At 47.7% G+C, this 16900-nt stretch overlaps 1 protein-coding gene across 1 annotated transcript; it reads right to left on the reverse strand.

Moving 5' to 3' along the window:
• Positions 1 to 427: 427 nt before the first annotated feature.
• Nfatc2ip (nuclear factor of activated T cells 2 interacting protein) lies at positions 428 to 13810 on the reverse strand. Its single transcript, XM_075972168.1, has 8 exons — positions 13405 to 13810; positions 12297 to 12369; positions 9413 to 9527; positions 8801 to 8881; positions 8520 to 8706; positions 6206 to 6350; positions 5961 to 6070; positions 428 to 2680 (listed from the first exon to the last, which is right to left on the reverse strand). Exons 1-8 carry the CDS (start codon positions 13768 to 13770, stop codon positions 2522 to 2524), a joined length of 1236 nt encoding a protein of 411 aa, XP_075828283.1. The 5' UTR covers positions 13771 to 13810; the 3' UTR covers positions 428 to 2521.
• Positions 13811 to 16900: the final 3090 nt, after the last annotated feature.

The following is a 16900-nucleotide window of genomic DNA, read 5'->3' on the forward strand; positions in this document are numbered from 1 at the left end:
CTCTTGTAGACCAGGCTGGCCTCGAACTCACAGAGATCCGCCTGTCTCTGCCTCCCGAGTGCTGGGATTAAAGGCGAGCACCACACCACCACCTGGCATAAACCCTGTCTTCTGTTCAGCTCTCTTGCTGCTTCTCACCCAAGCAGAGGAACCATGCTCCTGTGTTCTTCCCTCCCAATAAATGTCCTGTGTCAAGTTTACTGGGCCACTGGTGTGATGTGGTATTTCTTGGCTCCCGACCGCCAGGATTCCTTTTCCCTGAGAGCTGTAGCACAGTGTCTTCATTCTGAGCATTTCGCACTGTGTTAAAAAGCCATGGATTTTGTTAGGACAAAGAAGGATGGCGTTTGGGAATAACTAATGGCCTTTGTCACAAGAACTTCAAATGGGATCGATGACATGAGAACCACAAAGAGAAAGCATCAGGTGTTGCTAAGTTACAGGCATCTCCCTTTATTAGCCGAGACTGAATACATAACAGCAATGTGTCCAGATTCATTAATCCTCACACGAGGGCCGAGAAACCTGGAAGCTATGCCATTTCACAGAGTATTTTAATGTTAAAAATTCAAAGGAATAACATTCTTACAAAAAAATTTAAGAAGTTGACATATTTTTGTGAAAGTAGGACTATATATTAGTAGATTATTTTTTTTTTAGTAGACAAAGCTTAGAAAACTGGCTCATTATAATAAAATACAAAATAAACTTGCTCTCCCAAACAAGGTGCGTTTCAGATGGTTCGGAAGTGATGTACGAGAGTCAGGATCCAGTACAGCCTAGCTGCAACCAGGGAGAGCCAGAGCTGAGAGCTCAGAACAGCAGCACCCACACCACACCACGGTAGACCAGCTAGAACTCCATTCTCATTTAGTGATCTCAATATGAGAGAGATAAAAGAACAAAAACTAGCAAGCTAACAGAAGAAAACGGAAGTTTCTTAACTAGTTTAGAAATCCAAAAGTATCAATCCTGAGATTCCCACTAGAGCCCTCCCACTCTCGAAGTTCTTTCTCATTTTCTCTAAGAAGAAAGAAAAAGAAAAAGCAACAGACCTTCGACCAAAGCCAACTGTCTACATTAAAATTAAGAATGTCTGCTTGGTGAAAATCCCCTGAATATACAAAGTGCTATTCTGAAGGCTATTTGCAATTGCCCAGAACATAAGCAATTCACAAGAAACACACACAAAAGCAAGCCTCACAAGAAACACACATGAAAGCAAGCAGTTAACAAAGATAACCAGAAGGGAAACGTGGATAAGAAATGGTGATCAGATAAAGGATATTAAAGTATGCGGTGCTTTATACACAATGAACCGGCAAAATCAGAAAGTACGGCAACACCAAATACTGGTTAAAGATAAGGAAAGAGAAGCTCCAAGAAAGGCCAGTCCACATTCTGAAGAAAACGTTAGAAAAACCAGAAAAATGAACCTGTATAACCCACAGTCCCATCCTGGCCCAGAAGTAAACACATAAGATGTTTGCTGTAGCCTGGAGACTCAGGCATCCTCCCACTTAAGGCAATGTGTGAGTAAAATCATCTAACGCCCCTCAGGGGCACCCACAGCAGAGCAGAGCAACAACAGATCTACAAAGCGCTAACATGGCTAAACTGTCACTCATACTGAGTGAAGACAGAATGTCTATTGCACAATACCGTGTATATATACTAAAATCGCACTCATTTAGAAATTTATCTTATAAAGACATTCACATTCAAAGACACAAATATACAAAGTGGGAGAGAGGATCGAAAACTAGAGAAGACCTCGCACTCAACAACAGCGTGTGCTCAGATGTGGCTAGACGTACAGGCCAGGAAGTGTGCAGCAGACATTGGCTAATCCTGGAAGACCGGATGCCCAGGGCTCAAGACACCACTATTGTTAACCTTTAAGAATTCCACTCATCTACCTAGTTCTCAGCTTCAGCATCTCTGCTGCCCATCACCTACTCATTTTCCTGCAACCAAGGATCCCCACCAGGGAATGTACGTGCATTCTCAGCTTCCAAATAAAAATTAAAATCACTGTTGGTCCCCCAATGTGGCCTAAATCCCAAGCTGGGCACCCAAATGCAACGCCCATTTAGCTCAACAAACCCAATATATGCCAAGTTTCACAGCACAGCTGTTTGGTGAAGTACACTAATGAACGTGAAATGGTAGGGAAGCCAAGACCCCTTTTTTGTACCCCAGGGACTGCCAGATAGAGCACAAACATATACACAGCACAGGCAGCCGGGGCAGACACAATCACACAAATAACAATCAGCCAACTGCTTGAGACTATGGTAACAAGAGACAGGTCAAAGGTCATGCCTTGGTTTTACCTCCACTTCACAGAAACATCCTTAGCATATGCACAGTCCAGGGTTCAATCCCCAGTACTGGAAATAAATAAATAAATGAGTTCTAACTCAGTTTCTGTTAGCCCTTGTGGGGCAAAAAGTAATAATAAAAGTGGGAGCTGTTGTCCCCAAGTCTTGGCTCTACATCCAAACAGGAGGAGGAAGCTTCAGCCCCAAACTTCAATGAGATCCCCAGATTCCATGCCCAGATCAGCTGGCAGCTCCTTGCCCGAAAGCTTTGTTCCATCAAAGAAGAAGGAGAGCTTGTGTCCGGAGAGTCCCATGGTCTCCTCGTAGTGTGACATGAGGACCTTAAGAGGAGAATCCTGCAGAGACACAAACAACAAATTTAAGACTATAAAAGCTAGGTGGGGGAGCTCCTACAGGGGCAGGCAGAGAACCTGGGACACAGGTCAGGAGCGCAGTACAGTGGTCAAACATACACTTTCAAGTTCAATGTGCTAAGTTCATTCTTTAGCACACACACACACAAAAAAAAACAAAGAAAAAGAAAAAAAAATGGTTAACTTTTAGCCAAGCATGCAGCACATGCCTGAAAAGACAGGACTTGGACTTGCAGAGTAGAAGCTTCAGGCCATCCTGGGCTTACACAGTGAGCTTCAGGCCAGCCTGGGCTACACAGTGAGCTTCAGGCCAGCCTGGGCTACACAGTGAGCTTCAGGCCAGCCTGGGCTACACAGTGAGCTTCAGGCCAGCCTTGGCTACATAATTAAGTCTCAGGTCGCCCTAAATTACATAATGAAATCCTATCTGAAAATAAACAGAACAAACAAAACAGAACATGGGCAAGGAGGACGAGGGCAGAGCACATCAATAGAGTAAGAACCCTGGAGGAAGGCAGGCTCCTCAGGAACTGCAGAGTGGGACCACACAGGACAAGACTCCAGGGTACAGACTACGGGATACACAGGTTCCCTAAGCTCAGCCGATCCCCTCTGAAACTGAACCGTGAATGAAGTGAACATAAATTCTAGAGGACTGTGTGTGACTTAGAAAAGTGTTGTGGGGGGGCTGGAGAGATGGCTCAGTGGTTAAGAGCACTGTCTGCTCTTCCAGAGGTCCTGGGTTCAATTCCCAGCAACCACATGGTGGTTCACAACCATCTGTAATGAGATCTGGCGCCCTCCTCTGGTGCGTGGGCATACATGGAGGCAGAATGTTGTATACATAATAAATAAATAAATCTTTAAAAAAAAAAAGTGTTGTGGGTCAGCCTGTGTGCCCCAAAGACACCCTGTTATCCTGACCTGGCACATGGGAATGTGGCCTTCTTGGACTTAGGCCTCTGTATATATAATCAAGTTAGATGAGCTGACACCTTGTTCGGATAGCTAATCCAGCATGACCTAGGTCTTCACAGGAGGAAACAAGAGACACCTGGAGTACACCAAGGAACTCTGGCGGCCACCAGAAACTACAAAGAGAAAGAAGACTCAACATGGAGTCTCAGCTTACAGAACTGTAAGAATCAACTTCTGCTGCTCTAAGCCCACCAGCTGTGGTGGTCATCCCTTGTTCATTCCATGGGGAGATACATTCCAAGACATTTATCTGGCACCTCAAGTCAACGATAGCACCAAACCCCATATGCACCATGCATAGTAACACACCTATGATACTTTAGGAGTTATGGGGCGGTGAGATAGCTCAGAGGATAAAGGCATTGGGCTGCCAATCCCTAGAACTCCCATGCTAGAAGCAGGAAACTGATTCCCTCCAGTTATCCTCTGACCTCCATACATACTCCATGGTGCGCACGCACACAACACACACACACATACAGAGAGAGACATTATACAGTAGGAAATTAGTTTTTTGTTGTTGTTTTGGATTTTTTTTTTTTTGAGGTTCTCACTCTACTCTTGGGTGGCCTGAACCGGATTGGCCTCAAACACAGAGATCTACTGGAATTAAAGGGATGCCACCACACCTGGAAAATTAGAAGAATATTAGCAATATACTATATACTATAATAAAAGTTATAATTTATGAATATATAAAAATGAAACAAGAAAAAATACAGTAAGTCTTAAAGCAGTGGTCCTCAACCTTCCTAATGCTGTGACCCTTTAATACAGTTCCTTATTTTGTGGTGACCTCCAACCATAAAATTTTCATTACTACTTCATTAACTTTAATTTTGCTATTGTTATGAATAATAATGTAAAAAACTAGGTCTGAGGCAGTCTCTGTGAAAGGGTTGTCTGACCCCCAGAGGGGTTGTGACCCACAGGTTGCGAACTACTTTTTGTTTGTTTTCTTTAATAATTTAACTTTATTTCATGTGCGTTGGTGTGAAGGTGTCAGATTCCCTGGGACTGGAGTTACAGACAGCTGTGAGCTGCCATGTGGGTGCTGGGAATTGAACCTAGATCCTCTGAAAGAGGAGCCAGTGCTCTTAACCTCTGAGGCATCTCTCCAGCCCCAAAAACTGCTGTTTTGAAGCGAGCCAGAGAGATGGTTCACAGGTAAAGGTGCTTACTGTCAAGCTGTATGACTTAATTAAATTCCCAGAACGCCACAGTAGAACCACCTCCACAGGCTCTCCTCGAACCTTCACACATGCACTGTGACACAAGCACCCACACAAATACACAGACACAAAGGAAAAGAAACCCTAAAACTAAAAAGATGGGGCTGGAGAGATGGCTCAGTGGTTAAGAGAACTGACTGCTCTTCCAGAGGACCTGAGTTCAATTCCCAGCAACCACAAGGTGGCTCACAGCCATCTGTAATGGGGTCTGGTGCCCTCTTCTGGCCTACAGGCAGGATACTGTATAAATAAATAAATCTAAAAAAAAATAAATAAATAACAGCTTAGCATGCACAAGGTGTGGATTTAATCCATTATTATTGTATATCGTCGTTATTAACAAGGGTCCTGTTCCAGTTAATGGGAAGAACTGCAGTGGTTTAGATGAAAATGGCCCCCACAGGCTCATAGGGAGTGGCACTATTCGAAAGGATTGGGCTGAGTGGTCTTGTTGGAGTTGGTGTGGCCTTGTAGAAGGAAGTGTGTCACTAAGAGTGGACTTTGAGGTTCTCAGAAGCTCTAGCCAGTCCAGTGTCAGTCACTCTTCCTGCCTGCAGATCTGGATATAGAACTCTCAGCTCCCTCTCCAGCACTGTGTCTGTCTGCACGCTGCCATGCTTCCCACCATGATAATAACAGACTCAACCTCTGAACCTGTAAGCCAGCCTCACTGACTTCGTGTGGTCACGGTCTCTTCGTAGAAACCCTAGACAGGAACATATGGTTGCTAGCAGAAATGGGATGGAAGCTATGGTTTGAATAAGAATGGCCCCCATAGGTGCTAGCATTTGAAATTTTTTTTTTTTTGAGACAGGGTTTCTCTGTAACTTTGGAGCCTGTCCTGGAACTAGCTCTTGTAGAGATCTGCCTGCCTCTGCCTCCCGAGTGCTGGGATTAAAGGCGTGCACCACCACCACCCGGCTAGCATTTGAAATCTTGATCCACAGTTGGTAACATTTTGGGGGAAGCTTAGGAGGTATGGCCTTGTTGGGGGAAGCAAGTCATTGGAAGAGGGCTTTGAGAGGGGCACAGGCAGCACTTTTCCTACTTACAGGAGAAAGCGAGATCTCCAACATCTGGTGTTTCTCCTTCCCCTGCACCCGGAGCTGGAGCTGCTGGGATGTCTCTGTGGCCTCTGAAGAACTGGTCAGCACCACACAATCTATGGAGAGCGGGATTGAGATGCCAGATTCAAGTGGAGGCCTGGGAACAGTCTACATCTAGAGCCTTTCCATCCCCCTTAATCTCCCCACAGCAAAGACTTCCTCAAGACCCCTCTTCCTTGCCTTCTACTCACCAATGATGTCAGCCACTCCCAGTTTTAGGGCCTTAGGGGTGGCAGTAGGGGACAATTCTGTTTCTCCAAAAAGTAAAAGAATCCTGCTTGGAGACACCCCAAGATGATTTGCCATGTAATCCACCACATTCTGAAGGGGTTCCGACTAGAACAAAGACAAACAAAGGAATCTTCCAGCCTTGAAATTCCACACCCCAGCCCCAAGCCACCACCCCAAACATAAGGTTCTGGCCTGGGCCACTTGCTGAACTCTTTAACTGTGAGAGTTACCATATTTACCAGGAAAATACGAAATTAAATAATGTCAACTCAGTGGTCTAGGCAAATAGCACAGAGAAATTAAAAGGCTGGGGCTAAGGAGATGGTTCAGTCAGCAAAGTGCCTGGCATACAAGCAAGAGGACCTGACTTTGGTTCTCCAGCACTACATAAAATGCTGGAGTGACAGGTGGAGCCTGCATCCTGGTACTGACAAGGTGGAGATAAGAGGATCCCTCGAGCTCATGGCTAGCCAGCCTCCCTGCATCAATGAGCTCCAGGTCTAGGAAGAGGTCATCTCAAAAAACGAGGTAGGCTAGGCAGTGGTGGCACGCGCCTTCAATCCCAGCACTCGGGAAGCAGGTCTCTGTGAGTTCAAGGCCAGTACAAGAGTTAGTTCCAAGATAGGTTTCAAAGCTACAGAGAAACCCTGTCTTGAAAAATCAAAAAACAAAAAATTAACTGGACAGCAATAGAGGAAGTCACTAGACATCATCCTCTGGCTTCCACAAACACATGCACGCACACAGGCACATACCCAGATCATATCCTTAACAGAGAGAGAGAGAGAGAGAGAGAGAGAGAGAGAGAGAGAGAGACAGACAGAGAGAGAGAGAGAGAGACAGACAGAGAGAGACAGACAGAGAGAGACAGACAGAGAAGCAAGCAAGTGGAAAAAAGGGGGTGAAGGGCAGAACTCAAATACACTCCAGGCACTACTACCATTTTTTTTCCTTAAACTCAGAAATTTGAGCCCTTAGGGAAACCGTTCATTTCAAAGTCTGGTACAAACTCATTCTTCTTTCTCAATGCTAGAGATGAAACTCAGGGCCTCACAAACACTATGCCAATTCCTGTCACTGAAGCACAGCTCCAACCACGCATCTATGTTGGAAGTACCCTATGTAGCAAAAAAAGCAGTGCCAGTAAGGCCATCTGCAACCAGCCTGCAAGCCTGGGTTTAGCTGCTTGGCCACACTTGGTCTGTGCTCGTGAGACATCACTTCCACTAGCACTCTTGAACTTCTCATCCTGCACAAATGTCGGCCTTTGCCAGGAAGCTGGGCAAGCTCAGGATTACTGTGTGCTACCTGCTGTGTCCAAGGCAGAACGAACACACAAGGGAAGCATGGCGCCCTGGAGGAGAAAGGCAGCCTAGAGGAGGACTCTTTAAAAAGCTTCAGGAAAGCCGGGCAGTGGTGGTGCAGGTCTATAATCCTCCAGCACTTGAAAGACAGAGAGGCAGGCAGATCTGGGAGCTGGAGGAGGTCAGTCTGGTCTACAGAACAAGTTCTAAGAAAGGCACCAAACTACATAGAGAACCCTGCCTTGAAAAAACAAAAACAAAATAAAGAAGTAAATAGACAAATAAATAAATGAATAGGCAGCTCACAACTGTCAGAAACTCTAAGTCCTGGAATTCAATGACTTCTTCCGCAGGTACTTGCACCCATGCGCATACCAAATGCAGACACACCTAGACATAATTTTTGTTTGCTTGTTTTGTTTTTTAAGACAAGGGTTCTCTGTGTAGCCCTGGCTGTCCCGGAACTAGCTCTGTAGACCAGGCTAACCTTGAACTCACAGAGATCCGCCTGCCTCTGTGCTGGGATTAAAAGTGTGTTCCACCACCACCCAGCAACACCTACACATAATTAAAAAATAAATCCTAAAACCCATAAAGATACCATGTATTTCTGTGTGTTCATTTTTTCAAACAGGGTATAGCTATGTAGTCCATGCTGGTTTCAAATTCTAGAGTCCCATGTTCCCACCTCTCAAGTGCTGAAATTACAGATATGTGCCAACCCTCACACCTGACCTAAAGAGGAGATGCCTGGGTAGCCTTGAAAAATGATAAAGTTTGTCAAAAAGGAACAAGAATGAGGAAAAATGTAGACAAAGGGAACAGCAAGAGCCAAAGCACAGAGATGAAAGCGTAATGGGGGCTCCAGAGAACAGAATGGGAAGAAAGGAAGATGGACCCGTCTACTACTTCAATACCCTTCTCTCCAAAGGCAGACACTGGTTCTGTCCCTGCTGCCCCAAGCACTCACTGTCATGACAGGCAATCTGACTAGGTCAGCTCGGCACCGGATCTTGAGGGTGAAAAGTCGCGGGCTCTGTGACAAGGCAGGTTCCTCCACTAGGACCACCTCATCATCTAGACTCTGAAGGGCCGGACTCTGGTGCTGGTTGGGGCTTAGGCAGGACCGCAGATCTTGGAGGCGCTTATTTACTTCCCTGGGTAGACAGGACGGACATTGGGACAATTGAGGCCAAAGAGCCTCTCCATTAGCCCTTCCCTGCCACAGTCAGAGCTCCCCAGCCCCAGCACCTCAACTTCTTGAGTGCCTCCGAATGCTTTCTGCTTTTGTTCCTTGGTGAAGGCCAGGGCAAAGGAGAGACATCTTGGTCCCTACAGAAAGAAGAAAACGGGTAGGATGGTGGCAAAGGACAGATTCCAACACATACTTCCTTGTAGACTGGGGACCTCAAGGAATCTGAGAGAGCAGAGAATCTAGAGAAAACACTTCTTTGCTAGAAGACATCTGTGGTAAGAAACAGTGAAATAAGCGATGGAAACACTTCATCTTAGGATGAAGTCACTTTCCAGGAATGTCGGCTCTCTAACAGACCACCAGGCACTTCCTGCCCAGCTACTCAACGACTCTCAAGTAGGGTAACTGACTAGCTTCAGTACAGAGTGGACAGGGACCGCGGGTAGAGTTGGAACCACATCCCACATTTCCCCCTCCACTCTTCAGCATGATCTAGGAGGTCCTGGGTCGTTGGAACCACATCCCACATTTCCCCCTCCACTCTTCAGCATGATCTAGGAGGTCCTGGGTCGCCCTCCAGGACGAGCCACTCAAAAGTCCTGCCTTCCTCAGCTTCTTTCCAAGCCCTCCTTGCTCCCAGAGCCTCCTAGCCCCAGCGCCTCACTCACGGAAGCGCCTCCATTGTCTCTTCTTTCTCGGGGTTACTCCTCAGCTTCTTCTTCCAAGGAGAACCTGGAAGTAGCGCATCAGGGGGAGGATTGCCAGACTCGGTCACATCTGCCTCTAGGGTCAGAGAAGAAAGAGAAAAGGGTTGGCTGACAGATGGCAGGGAGGTCAGGAAGAAACAAGGCTACAACTTCAGGAGGGGCTAGAGGCCAGGTGTGGGGGCACATGCAAATCTTGGCACAAGAGAGGCTGAGCCAGAGGTCAGGAGTTGGAGGCCAGCGCAGGCCAGAGACTCTGGGAGTTTTTGTTCTTTTGAGTTTTGTTCTAAAAATGGGTGGGCAAGAGGTGAGGGGACAGCTTATTACAGAGCACGTGAGCATCCAAACACCCTGCATGTATAAATGCATGTTTGAGTGTGTATGTGTACATGTGTAGATCAGAAGTCAACCTCAAGCCGGGTGGGGGTGGCACACATCTTTAATCCCAGCACTCAGGAGGCAGAGGCAGTCTGGTCTACAGAGAGAGTTCCAGGACAGGTTCCAAAACTACTGAGAAACACTGTCTCAGGGGGAAAAAATAAAATAAAAAACCAACAACAACAAAAAAGAGGTCAACCTCAATTGTCATGCCTTAGGTACCATCCGCCTTGTTTTTTGAGACATTGGAACTAGCTGACTAGACCAGGCCGGCTGGCCAGCAAGCCCCCAGGGATCCACTGTGTCCCACTCCCAACCCAGTGCTGGGATTATCAGTGTACGTTATCCTGCCCAGCGCTTCTCTCCCTGGGATTGGGGCTCAAATGCAGTCCTTAGGCTTGCACAGTGAGCACTATGAGCCGTCGCTCTGGTCCCTATGCTGTACTTTCAACATCAGACAAGTACTTGTGGGGTGTGTTTAACTGTTCACTTACGTGCTATGCTGCTGCTGTTTATGTGTCTGCGTGAGGTGAAGGCAGCAGATGGAGGTCAACTCTCCAGAGCTGGCTCTCTCCTACCACTGTGGATTCTGGGGACTGAGCTCAGGTTTTCAGGACTGTTTGCAAGCGCTTCTACAAACTGAGTCATCTTCCCAGCCCTATTTAATATTTTTTTATTACTTCCACCACTTGAATTTAAATTCCCTTCCGTTGGTTAATGAGTGTGCTCTTCATTCAATTCTCAACACCACAAAATAAATACTGAGCAAATGAAACTATGATACTAAACTCTACAGGATGGTTCTCAACAGAGACAAATTTGCCTCCCAGATGGCATGTCACATGTCTGAAGTGGATTTTGACTGTCACAACACAGACAGGAAATGGGTTAGAGCATGCTACTGACATCTAATGACCAGAGGTCAGGATGGTTCAAAAACTACTCTATCCAGCATCCCTACAACAAAGAGTGCTCCAGTCTAAATTGTCAGAGACGCTGAGGTTGAGAAGCACTGACCCTAACTAAATATGGCAGCTACTGTAGGACTGGGGTCCTGGTTTTTGTTTTGTTGTTGTTTTAAAATTCACTTATTTGGGGCAGGGGTTTCATGCCATAAAGTACGTTCTCTTCTACTCTCTACCAAAAATAACAAATCTCCCATTATTTTTGTCATTGGGTACGTGGGCTTCCAGCAGCGTCTCTTCCTGTTTCACAGTAAGAGTGGCAGTATTACAGATGTGCACCACCCCATCTGGCTTTTTATTTTATTTATTTATTTATTTATTTAGGTTTTTTAAGGCAGGGTTTCTCTGTGTTGCTTTGAAGCCTGTCCTGGAACCAGCTCTTGTAGACCAGGCTGGCCTCGAACTCACAGAGATCCTCTAGTCTCTGCCTCCCGAGTGCTGGAATTAAAGGCATGTGCCACCACCGCCCGGCCCAAGTGTGCACTCTTAAAAACCTTTCAGAAATCCCCAGCACTACTGAGTCTGGACACTAAGGACATTCCAGGTGCTACCCTAAACCACATACATGGCCAATAAAAAAAAAATATAATGCCTTCAATTCTCAACAAAAACCCTTTGAGATAGGTCCACTATTACCCCCATTTTCCTAATGAGGAAAACTTGCCCAAGGTCACACAGCTATGAAAGATTTAAACACAAGCCATGTGACTCCTAAGGCTGCTCTTAATCAGCCTACCACACTCCCTCACCTAACAGGAGTCTGGATTCAAGACCGATCACTCCGCTAGTAGCCTTGACCTTCATCCTGGCCTTCACAAAGGGTTTGCAAAATTCCTGTCAACAGGGAAATAAAGACTGGGCAGTCCTAATAAAATTCTAAGAATAGGCCAGTGGCCCCTGCACTTGGGAGGCAGAGGCAATCTCTGTGAGTTCGAGGCCAGCCTGGTGTATAAAAGCTAGTTCTAGGACAGCTAGGACTGTTACACAGGGAAACCCTGTCCCGAAAAAGAAAAAAATTCAAAGAATACTCTTCTGGCTTCATAGTGCCCCCAAGGAATGGAACCCCATAGGAGTTCTGGTGTAACATAAAGTCAAGAGTCTCAGCACCTCCCATCCACTTCTATTATGATAGCACAATTGGAATAACAGGAGGAGGTACCTCAAAACCTGTACACTAACATATTCTTATGCCTGTCAGGACCTTGAGGTGGGGGAAGGCAATGGACATTGCTACTAAGTAATGTCCTGCACCTTCTAACTAATAAATGAGTTCCTTTCTGGACTAGAACCTTTCCCTAGGTCGGACACAAGAGTCCCTTCCCCCAATCCCAGTTAGAATCAGGGGTGTGACTCAATGGGACAGCACCTGGGCACCATTCTCCAGACCCTAAGTTCCACTGAGGCAGAGAGAAATGGAGAGAAAAGACAACATTGACTGCGGAGATGTAAACTCTAGGAAGTCCCAGAGAAGCCAGCGCTGGACACTCCTACAAGCCCTCCCTTACCATCCTCAGGCTCTGAGACGCAAAGTTTCAAGAGGGATGAATTATCTGGGATGAGGTTGAGGCTGCTTTGTACCTACAAAGACAAAAGGGAGAAGACAGGTCTCACATCCGGTCTACTCTACTCAAGCTGGGAATGGTTCTTCCCCCACATCCAGCTCTTTTTTTTTTTTTAGTTTATTTATTAAGTATACAGTAGTCTGTCTGCATATGTCCCTGCAGGCCAGAAGAGGGCACCATATTTCATTACAGATGGTTGTGAGCCACCATGTGGTTGCTGGGAATTGAACTCAGGACCTTCGGAAGTGTAGCCAGTGCTCTTAACCTCTGAGCCATCTCTCCAGCCCCACATCCAGCTCTTTTTTTTTCCTCTAATATTTATTTATTATGTATACAATATTCTGTCTGTGTGTATGTCTGCAGGCCAGAAGAGGGCATCAGACGTCATTACAGATGGTTGTGAGCCACCATGTGGTTGCCGAGAATTGAACTCAGGACCTTTGGAAGAGCAGGCAATGCTCTTAACCACTGAGCCATCTCTCCAGCCCCACATCCAGCTCTTAAGCCTTCCCTAAGGACTCCAGCCTCTGAAGGGCATCCAGAGTCTAGCTTCCTCACGATTCGAAACTGCAGTGCCCTCCTCCCTCCTAAGGTACTCCGAGGATGCAGGCTTAGTTCCCCCTTCCTAACCACTTTGCTAGCCCCAGTCACCTGGCTCACCTGAAAACCTAAGGACCCTGGTTCCTGGAAAACCCCTGTCCTTTCTGAATCACCATAGATCCTCCCACCCACCCCCGCCCCCATAAATATCCCAACTCTTTGGCTTCCTTACTATTGGCTCCAACCTCAAAATCCCAACATACGCCAAAGCCCGGTCCCCTGTCCTTCCAAATACTCTCTGAATCCTCTGGTACCGAGTCCCTCAGTCTCCTTCTGCTGAAGACTACAACCCCAGATACCCGCGTACTTCCAACATCCCGAAACCCCTCTTGTCTCCAACCTAAGGGTATCCATGACAACCCCACACACACACATCCCACCGCCCTGAGCCAAACCCACAGAGCCAGCCTTAGCACTCCCTCAACAGCCCTTCTCGGGGACCTGGCTGCACCTTCCCGGAGTACACAGGAACCACCGGCGCTTCGCCCGGATCCAGCAGCCGCCGCCGCCGCCGCCGCCGGACCAAGGGACGAGGGGCTCCTGCAGGCCCCTCGTTCTCCCCTTCACTGTTACTGTCGCTATCCTGGCCAGGAGCGGCCGGCGCCAGGGACCGGGCGGCCGGCATTTCCACAGGGTCCGTGACGACTCCTTGGATCTCCTCGTCGCTGTCACTGACCAAGTCCACAAGCACTGTGTCTGGAATGAGCCGAGACGGAGCCTGAGGGGCGCGAGGACACCGGCCACGGGCAACCCCGGCTCTTCGAGCGCCGACCCTGCCACCGCGGGACCTCGGGCTCCGTCTCCCGGGTTCCGCCATCTCTCAAACACCTTCCACACACACCGGCCTCTACAGCCTAGCGGGCCGCACACGAGCGACTCCACCTTTCATTGGACGAACACCTTGCCAATCGGCACTTCGTCCCGCCCACACGCTCTAGGGGATTCGCCTACCCACCCTCTCATTCGTCAATTTACCCGTCTATCACCCACCATCCACTAAAACAAAGGCGCCAAAGATTCCAATCCTTCGGTGCAATCAAAGAAGGTTTCGGTTCTGTAGAGCTCACCCATTGGTTAAACTTCCTCCGGACCCGCCTTCCCCAGGACCCGCCCATCGGAGAAATCCGTCTTCCTGATTGGTGGAAGACGGGCGATCCTGGAACTTGTAGTCCTCGTACTCGGAAGTGACGGGATAAACCAAGTGGACTGAGATCTTCTGCCTGTGGCTTTGCAGATTTCATCCCTTTGTCTCCTCAACCTCGGTGTGGTAGGAGTTCCATTCAACACAAAACACTTTCAGACATGTCACCTCGGACATCGTCTACAAACACAGTTATCAAAACAGCATATACCTTACTTAGCACAGCACAACTCAGAAACACTTTTTAGGGCCAGCCTATGCAGCTCGCAGGCAAGAGCTACAATGAAGCAGGCTAGGTGAATCCTGTGCCTGAGAAGGGCTACGGGGAAGAATGGGTGCTCCAGCAAATGCAGGTGGCTTTTCATGGTTTTGAGCCAAGGGACTTCTGTTCAAGATGGAAGCCCAAGGAAGTGCTGGAGGTTTGAACCCTTAAACGTGTGTATATTATGCAGATTTAACAAAAGGTGTTTCTCTGGTGGTTTGGGTTTTGAGGGATGTGACTGGAGCTCCAGGTTTCAAACATATTCAGCAAGTACTGCAGCACCGAGTCTACCCCAAGCAGGTTTCTTTTCTTTTCAAGTAATTAAGCTCAAAAGCAGAATTCTTACGATCCAGAAATAAAGAAACCAAAGCCGCCGTAATGGGTGGGTGGGGAAATGCGTGATCAAGCAGCTCACAAGGTTTGCAAGACTACCTGACTGGGGACAGAGGTGGAGACTGAGGCCCTCGGAACAGCACAGAGCTGAAATGGAGTTCCTGCCCGAGGCTGGGGACTGAGAAAGGACTGCCCCTTTTCTGTGCACAGACAATGAAGGAAAATCCTCCCCCGAGCCCTGGTATTTGGTATGAGAGTAAGAGTCATCGTGCAGGCTAAGGAAGTATCTCAGATAGCGGTGATTACACGCATGAGGCTCCGTGTTCCATCCCCAGCACATTGTCCGCACACACCTCTAATCCCACAGCTGAGGAGGAAAAGGAGGAAGGTCAGAAACCCAAGCATCTTAGGCTAGAGAGAGAGCTGGAGGCAAGGTGTACATGAAAGTCTGTCTCAAAAACAAGATAAAATACAAATTCTAGGAGCTGGAGAGGTGGCACAGCAGTTAAGAACACTTGCAGTTCTTACAGAGGAACTTAGAGATTTAGAATCATCTGTAACTCCAGCTCTTGGGAATCTTCTGATCTCTGTGAGTTCCAGGAACATATGTGGCATACATATATGCAGCCAAAACACTCATACACATAGAAATATGCATAAAAGAACACTGGAAAGATTGTTTTGTTTTTATGTCATCTAAGAGAACTTTGAAATTTCTTTTGAGGGGCTGGAGAGATGGCTCAGAGGTTAAGAGCACTGACTGTTCTTCCAGAGGTCCTGAGTTCAATTCCCAGCAACCATATGGTGGCTCACAACCATCTGTAATAAGATTTGGTGCCCTCTTCTGGCCTGCAGCAGGGAAAACTGTATACATAATTTATAAATAAATCTTTTTTTTAAAAAAAAAGAAATATCTTTTGAATAGGTTTTGTTGGACAATGATGGTTCATGCCTTTAATCCCAGCACTTGGGAGGTAGAGGCAGGTGGATCTCTGAGTTAAAGGCCAGCCTGATCCACAGAGTGAGTTCCGAGTTCCAGGATAGCCAGGGATACACAGATAAACCCTGGGGCGGGGGGAGAAAGAGAGGGAGGGAGGGAGGGAGGGAGGGAGGGAGGGAGGGAGGGAGGGAAGGAGGGAGGAAGGGAGACTAGGTTTCAGAGACTGGAGAGATGACTTAGTGATTAGGAGCACTGGCTTTGATCCCCAACAACCATGTGGCAGGTTTTCAACCTTTTGTGACTCCAGTCCCAGGGGATCCAACATCCTCTTCTGGCCTCCTCAGGCACCAAGCAGGTGTGTGGTAATGCAGACAAAATACCCATACACATAAAATAATAGACATCTTAAAACTTTTAAAAGAAAGACTAGGGTTCAGATGTCAGTCTGAGTTTTAAAAGGTCACAGAGCACTGGGCAGTGGTGGCGCATGCCTTTAATCCCAGCACTCAGAAGGCAGAGGCAGGTGTAGGACAGCCAGGCCTACTCAAAGAAACCCTGTCTTGAAAGAAACCAAACAAAAACCACTGGGGACAATGGTGGCAGGGAGAACAGGATCAATGGAGGACACTGGGAATCAGGGACCAATGCCATCTCATAAACTGGATGAACATGGAGCTTGCTCAGGATAGTTTCTAGGGCTGAAGACTTGCTCTGAAAGGCCTTGCAGGTGTGGTTTGTGTAAGGACAAGGCTCCATGTCCACCAAAGGGAGAGACAGGAAAGGAAAGTGTCTACATGCTCAGACTGAAGCCATGGGACTGAAGATGTACCACTTAGCTTCTCCGATGCTCAGTTCCCCTTCTACAGCATTGTGTCAGGACGGAGAGTTAGGGCTGCTTAGTGATGGAGCAGAGCCCTAACACACCCAGAGACCCGTGTGTCTGCAGCACACAGCCCTAACACACCCAGAGCCCCGTGTGTCTCCAGCACACAGCCTAACACACCCAGGGCCCCGTGTGTCTCCAGCACACAGCCTAACACACCCAGGGCCCCGTGTGTCTCCAGCACACAGCCCTAACACACCCAGGGCCCCGTGTGTCTCCAGCACACAGCCCTAACACACCCAGGGCCCCGTGTGTCTCCAGCACACATCCCTAACACACCCAGGGCCCCGTGTGTCTCCAGCACACAGCCCTAACACACCCAGAGACCCGTGTGTCTCCAGCACACATCCCTAACACACCCAGGGCCCCGTGTGTCTCCAGCACACAG

Source organism: Microtus pennsylvanicus, chromosome 5, assembly GCF_037038515.1.
Source record: "Microtus pennsylvanicus isolate mMicPen1 chromosome 5, mMicPen1.hap1, whole genome shotgun sequence".
NCBI classification, from domain to species: Eukaryota; Metazoa; Chordata; class Mammalia; order Rodentia; family Cricetidae; genus Microtus; species Microtus pennsylvanicus.